Here is a 7,577-nt window from a genome sequence, read left to right on the forward strand (position 1 = left end):
TCAGCTTAAAAGCCTGTGAAATACAACCACAAGGATTCTATTTAATATAATATCTAAGTAATATTAATTGTTGTAATATCAATAAGGTGTTTTATGCATTTGTCCTCTCTTTTACCCATTCTCTTTCTATCAACACACTTAATAGGTAATATTTTTTTATTTGTAATGCCAGCTTCATATTAAAAATTATTAGTTACAAATAAATGAATTAATTATACAACGTAAATACTGCAAGCTAGTTCAGTAACTTAAAAAATAATGAAAGAAAAATTAAAGTAAGTGGTTATCCACAATGATTTTGAGGTAGATAGTTTGAATAAAAGTAACTACATGGTGTTTTAACCTTTGACTAAAAATAATTTTCAATCACTTAAACGATTCTCATTTAATTTTCTGAAATAAAATAGAAAGTAGATTAAATATGCTGCATTAGCAACAAAAAAATACATCAAAATTTTAATTATGATAATAATTACTTCATTTACAATTTTCGGAGACAATATCGCAGACTTCACCAGATTGCACGTCATGTTTGCATTCTATTGTCTTTGAATGATTGCACCATGAAGAAAACGAGGAGTATGCTAGTTTTCAGATGTATGACTGGTTGTAAGAGAATACTGCTAAATTACTTTTAAGAAAACTTTGGAATTTTCGAAAATATTCATATAAAATATTTAGTGTTTATACGATAAAATATCCAATCTCTTTAATTAGTATAATATGCATAGTATGATATATTATCATAATTTTGTAAGTATGAATTATAATTATTAAATATTGTCATTATGTTTATGTTATTATCTGATAAAATAATATAATAAATATGGAAGCATGTTCCATCCAGTAATAATTAGTGAAATAGATATATGAAATAGTTTTTAATGCTGTAAGATAACATACTCTAAAGAAGGGAAGCCCAAATAACATATATATGCAACACAGTAGAAGTGAAGTCTTTATTTATGAGTCACGTATAACACAACATAAAGAGGGTAGCCTATTGATCTCAGCATACCCAGTCCAAACAGAAAATAAACTATAACATATAGTTTTTAATTTTTTAATTATTCATTAATTATATTATATGATATTATATAATATTACATAAACATTACAGGAGAAGTACAGGTTCCTTGTGAAGCACAATTGATGTACTGGGGGATAGGGTCTGTGTTCAAACATATCCTTATTTCAAATATAAGTCCTCTTCTTCCACTTCCACTTCCACTTTTTCCACTTTGTCTACTTTTTCTACTTTTTCTACAGTGTAGTTCTGGCTCAACACCTATAGCTGAGTTGCGTATGGCTGAGATGATATCATTTATATGATATGGCTTACGACGTGATATACCCGCATTTATAAGTATTGCTTGAAGATCATTCCTTGCATAGATATCTAATGTCAACCTGAAGAAATCAAACTGCTGCATATTCGAGCACGTTCCATGCTTCTCCCACTCATGCTCCCAAAACTTAGTATAATTCGTAGAATAATAATTTGGCCAAACTTGTTGAAGTCGAGGTCCTATATTTTGTATCTAATAAAATAAAAAATAAAAAATATCACTTTCCAACATTAAAATGTTATTACAATTAAGAAATAGATACCTTACTCTTAGATCTAATAAAACAAAAAAATAACTTTTTCGAATATTAAAATATTATTATAATTAAGAAATGAAAATCTTACCACAGAAAGATTTAATCCGTCTACTCTGCAATTGAATGGTTGTGGAAAAGCGTTGGTCGATGGCCATAGACCATGCACAGTGAATTTCGTCGATAATGCTATTGTTGATGACGTACACAACCTATTACCATGGCAAAGACCTCGGGGATAAATTTGTGCAATTGTGAAGTAATCGAATCCATTAATGGAACCATGAAATAATAAAAAGATGATAAAAGTAAATATAATGTAATTCATTATAAATGTATGTAATAAAATAATGAAAAATCATGAAGTCTAATGATCCAATTTATAGGACTTCTTCTCATTATAAAAGTTAGTTAAACAAAGGTTCTATTAAATTTTATAATTAATTGTAAAATCAAATTTTTATTTAAAATATGGTACTGTTTTATACCTAATTAATGAGTAATTTTATTAATTAATATATCCAAACAATGCATGTGACACTCTATATCTATATAATTGTCTTTTTGCTCTCTCTATATATACCTCTAAATAAATAAAATTATAATATAAACATAATAGTTAAGCATAATAGTTTAATTTATTAAATATTATCTAAATTTTAACTAATACATTACACAAAATAACAAAACTGTAAGTTTTGGCTAGATTTTATCGAATTACATACTTATTCTTCAAATTGAGAAAAAAAAACAGTCATATATTATCATTTTTATTTTAAGATAAATAATTTTAATTCTCTGTCTCTCTCTATATATATTCTAAACATAACATATGAATGACAATAAAGATAGTAATTATAATTTAAACATAGCACATTCATATAAAGAATGAGACACACATGCTGTGTCCTTTATCAACAAACATATACAGATGGAAAACAATCCTAATGAAAACTTTTGAAATATAACATTATATATATATAAATCAAGTCTCTTATATATTTGAAATTTTTTTAAAGTTAAGAAATTATTATTTGACGCACATAATGAAATTATTATGTATGCTATACTTTATTTATGTTTAACACCTGGTATTTAATATTTATCGAAATTAATAATAGATACATATTACTGTATTTAACACTTCAAGAACATCACTGTGAAATATGAAGTGTTTCTGCTTTATTTCTATTCATGTAATACTTCATATTTCATATTGACAAAAGTATACGAAGAAAAATATTTTGTATTAGCTTGTTCGGACATTCTATTTATTATCACATGCGAAAACACAAGTGTTTCTGCTATATATATATATATATATATATATATATATATATATATATCCTGATAACGTGTGTTTGTATTTTTTTTTTAAATATTTATTATAAATAAAATTTAATATTTATTTGTATGTATAAATTTTTGAAAAAAAATAATATATTAATTAATTCTCTTAAAAAGGTATAATATATTTTTCAATGAATTTTGTTAATTCTACATAAAAACACATCATAATGTTTTTTTCAATTTTAAAGAACTAAAATAAAAAGTAATACAAAGTTTGTATGACATAGTAATAGTATAAGTAAAAAGCGAAATAAATAACCTGATAGGTGTGATAGTAAAATGTTTCCTATTTAAAGAATTTTATTTTATTTTTATTTATTATTATGATGACAAATATCAATTTTTACTAATATTGAAATTGTATCATATTCTAAATTTTTGGGCAGTATTTTAGATTTTCTCAATATAAATGTTTTTCATTTATAAAATTGTACGGTAATTTGACCATACGAAGATAAATTAAGTTTAAAAGTTTTAATAAACAAATTATAGTACTATTCTACTACTACTATTATTATTATTATTATTATTATTATTATTATTATTATTATTATTATTAGGGTACGCACAGGTGCGATAGCGCATGTGTATATGCATTTTTTAAATATGAATGATAGTATGTTAGTAGGTAATAGTGTAATATTATTAAATATATAAAATAAATTTATAATTATTTAAAATAAAGTGAAATGAATAGAGAAATTTAAAAATAAATGATACTCTAGTGCATGGCCCTCACTCATCAACCCGGCCCCTTCGCCAACAACGTCTACCTGCACCCACCTGCCTCCATGTATGAGTTGAAGCTGCGTGCCGCCGATTACGTCCGTATGGAGGAAATGCAAACCCTCCATACAAAATTTTTCAATGATTACGCACCCTCTACTGCCAACCCCACTCCACAACCTCCCCGTCCTGATCCGAGACCTCGAGAACCCCAACAACCCCGCTTCACCAGATACGCCCCTTTAAATGTTCCTAGATCCCGCCTCCTTGATGAGGCCTTACAGGCCAACCTCATCCCACCATCCCGTAAGACGACCATTCCCCCCAATGCGGACATGGTAACCCAGCGCGGTATAAAGGCTAATCCTGAAAACTGCAATGCGATCATTGAAATGCGAAGCCCCATCAGTGTCAAAGAAGTACAACGCCTCATAGGCCGCCTCACCACCATTTCCCACCTCCTTCCCAAACTAGCCGAACAAACCCAACCCATCATACAGCTGCTCAAAAAATCTGCCAAGTTCACGTGGAATGATGATTGTGAACAAATATTCCAAAAGCTAAAAACCACCCTCACCTCACCACCCATCCTTCATAAACCGGACACTCATCAACCCTTATTGGTCTATATCACAACCATAGATCACATCGTCAGCGCCGCGCTGGTTCAAGATGTCGGTGGCACCCAACATCCTGTTTACTTCGTCAGTAAAACCCTACAAGACCCCGAAAGTAGATACCAGATTGTGGAAAAGTTGGCCCTATCCCTAGTACACGCAGCCTGTCGCCTACGCCCATACTTCCAAAATCATAACATCATCGTCAAAACTGACTACCCAATTCAGAAGATATTGCAGAAACCAGACCTTGCGGGACAGATGTCGTCTTCAGCCGTTGAGTTATCCGAATTCAACACCTGCTACAAACCTCACGACCCCATCAAAGCTCAATGCCTTCTAGACTTTGTCAACGATCTCCAACAAACTCCTGAAGAGGACCAATGGACACTTTATTTTGATGGTTCATCCAACCCAAAGGGACAAGGTGTTGGCATCGTACTAGAAGGCCCCAACGACATCCTCATCGAAAAATCCCTTCACTTCGCCTTCAAGACATCTAACAACCAAGTCGAGTACGAAGCCATCCTCGCCGGCTTATCCCTGGCCCGCGGGGTTGGTGTCAATGACGAGTTGGTGTCAATGACGAGTTCCAGATCAACATGCAAAACCGATTCCAAGCTTACTGTAGGCCATTTAAATGACGAGTTCCAGATCAAAGACCCTACCCTCCTAGAATATTACCATCTGGTCCAGAAAGTCGTCCAGTCCGCCTCCGAACAAGTCCGCATCCAACACATTCCCAAATTCAAAAATGTCAGAGTCGACATATTATCCAAACTAGCCAGCACCAAGTTAAAAAGCCGCCACCGATCACTATTGCAGTAAACATTGTCCGCCCCTTCCATCACAAATACTTGCCATAACCTAACCCAACACCTAGCCGACAATTGGACAACTCCTTACATCCAGTACCTCCAAACCGGTAACCCCTACCTAACGCTGACAGAACTTGGATAACTAAAGCCGCTAGGTACACGATGATAGGTGATGACCTGTACAAACACGGATACGGCTAATCACTTCTCAAATGTGTCACGGCAGAACAAGCTTAGTACATAATTAAGGAATTACATGAGGGCATATGCGGCTATCATTCCTGCGCACGCACCATGACTATCCGAATCCTTCGCGCCGGTTACTTCTGGCCAACCATGGAGGCAAACTGCCAAGACTTCGTCAAAAAATGCATACCATGCCAGAAGCATGGCAACCTTATCCACCAGAAACAAGAGCAGTTTCACTCTATACTATCCCCATGGCCCTTCGCAAAGTGGGGAATGGACATCCTCGATCCTTTCTCCCCCGGCAAAGGTCAAGTAAAGTTCTTAATAGTAGCCGTCGACTACTTCACCAAGTGGATAGAGGCCAAAACCTTAGCCACCATTACAGCCCAGCAAGTCCAACAATTCGTTTGGAAGGACATTATATGCCGGTATGGCGTCCCACATACAATCATCACCGACAATGGCCGACATTTATAGACAAAGAACTCGCTAAATTCTATACTGGTCTAGGCATCAAACATGTAACCAACTCTGTTGAACACCCACAGACCAATGGACAGGCCGAGGCGGCAAATAAGGTTATACTAGTGGAACTACGTAAGCGATTGGACAACGCCAAGGGCCGATGGCTAGAAGAACTAGTGGAATTGCTATGGGCCTACAAGTGTACCCCACAATCAGCAACAAATGAATCTCCATTCAGCCTAGTATACGGTGCAAACGCTATGATACCCGTTGAAATTGGTGAACCATCTCTGCGCCGAGAACTATACGACTCAGCCCAAAATCATCAAAACATGACCACCCACCTTGACCTCCTGCCCGAATTAAGGGAAAAAGCCCAAATACGCAACTTAGCTGCCAGCGAGCGACCAAAAAGTATAATGAAAACCTATGCCCGAGGTCATTCGCAAAAGGAGACTTAGTTTAGAGAATGGCCAACAGTGCAAGAAAGAAGGATGGCAAGTTCTCCGCCAATTGGGACAGCCCATACTGAATACGTGAAGATGCTGAAGGAGGAGCGTATAGGCTTGAGCAGTTGTCAGGGGAAGAAATACCCAATACATGGAATGTGTCCCATCTCAAGTTTTACTTTAGTTAAAAACATGCTTTGTACCGAATACTTGTAACCCTGGGTGTACTATTTTCCCTCACCTGGTCTTTTTTCCCTAAGGAGGGTTTTGGCCAGGGAGGTTTAACGAGGCAGCCCAAATTTCATGAATAAACAAAGGGTTCTTAACCTCATGACTACTCCTTACCTTGCTTCTAACACGCTTTTAGTTCCCCACTCTTACCACAAGTAAGCCACCTAGCTCGAACACCCTTAACTAAATGTTAATTCGTTTTAGTTCCCCACTCTTACCACAAGTAAGCGGCCTGGGTCGAACACCCTTAACTTAATGTTAATTCGTTTTAGTTCCCCACCCTTACCACAAGTAAGTGGCCTGGGTCGAACACCCTTAACTTAATGTTATTTCATTTTAGTTCCCCACCCTTACCACAAGTAAGCGGCTTGGGTCGAACACCCTTAACTTAATGTTAATTCATTTTAGTTCCCCACACTTACCACAAGTAAGCGGCCTGGGTCAAACACCCTTAACTTAATGTTAATTCGTTTTAGTTCCCCACCCTTACCACAAGTAAGCGACCTGGGTCGAACACCCTTAACTTAATGTTAATTCGTTTTAGTTCCCCACCATTACCACAAGTAAGCGGCCTGGGTCGAACACCCTTAACTTAATGTTAATTCATTTAAGTTCCCCACCTTTACCACAAGTAAACGGCCTGGGTCGAATACCCTCAATGAAAAATCGCATTCGCAAAACATCACATACATCAAACACCCACTCAGTATTATACCATACCACTAACGCACCACTATCACACAGGTTATCGGCATCAAACAAACAACATAGCATACACAAAGCATTCATCATATTAAAAGCAAAGTAAAATAGTGTACGAATTATTACAAACATAGAGTTCATTGTCAGTTTAACATCATAAACAATAAATGTCCTATGCCGCCTTGTTGTCATCACCCTCCACGGTATCTCCTGCATTCCCGTCCTCATCCGCTGCTCCTTTCTCTACCTCCTCCTTGGGGCTGCTCTCGACCTCATTAATAAGTTGGTCGTCCACCACATCCTTGTTTACATCAAATCTTGGATCGGCTGCATCAATATCTTGGCAGAAGAAGGCCGCCTGCCTCACCCCTTTCTGGAACCCGTTGATGTGCTTTTGAAAAAAACAACCTTTCAAATCTTCGAGCTCC

The 7,577-nt window shown here is 35.6% G+C and overlaps 1 protein-coding gene across 1 annotated transcript; it reads right to left on the reverse strand.

The window, feature by feature from the left end:
* Window positions 1–924: 924 nt before the first annotated feature.
* Window positions 925–1,931, reverse strand: LOC114182727 (uncharacterized). The gene is made up of 2 exons (XM_028069661.1): window positions 1,694–1,931; window positions 925–1,541 (listed from the first exon to the last, which is right to left on the reverse strand). The coding sequence occupies exons 1-2, from the start codon at window positions 1,928–1,930 to the stop codon at window positions 1,104–1,106; spliced, it is 675 nt and encodes a 224-aa protein (XP_027925462.1). The 5' UTR covers window position 1,931; the 3' UTR covers window positions 925–1,103.
* Between the last annotated feature and the right edge of the window lie 5,646 nt (window positions 1,932–7,577).

This window comes from Vigna unguiculata, chromosome 4 (assembly GCF_037176805.1).
Source record: "Vigna unguiculata cultivar grain cowpea cultivar isolate G323 ecotype 2 chromosome 4, ASM3717680v1, whole genome shotgun sequence".
NCBI lineage: Eukaryota > Viridiplantae > Streptophyta > Magnoliopsida > Fabales > Fabaceae > Vigna > Vigna unguiculata.

Bases quoted from the DNA above. Each gene is read 5' to 3' on its own strand.
- LOC114182727 (XM_028069661.1), bottom strand. From the start codon at position 1,930: ATGAATTACATTATATTTACTTTTATCATCTTTTTATTATTTCATGGT. The intron at 1,542-1,693 runs GTAAGATTTTCA...TTATTTTATTAG, and splicing joins ACGGATTAAATCTTTCTGTG to ATACAAAATATAGGACCTCG.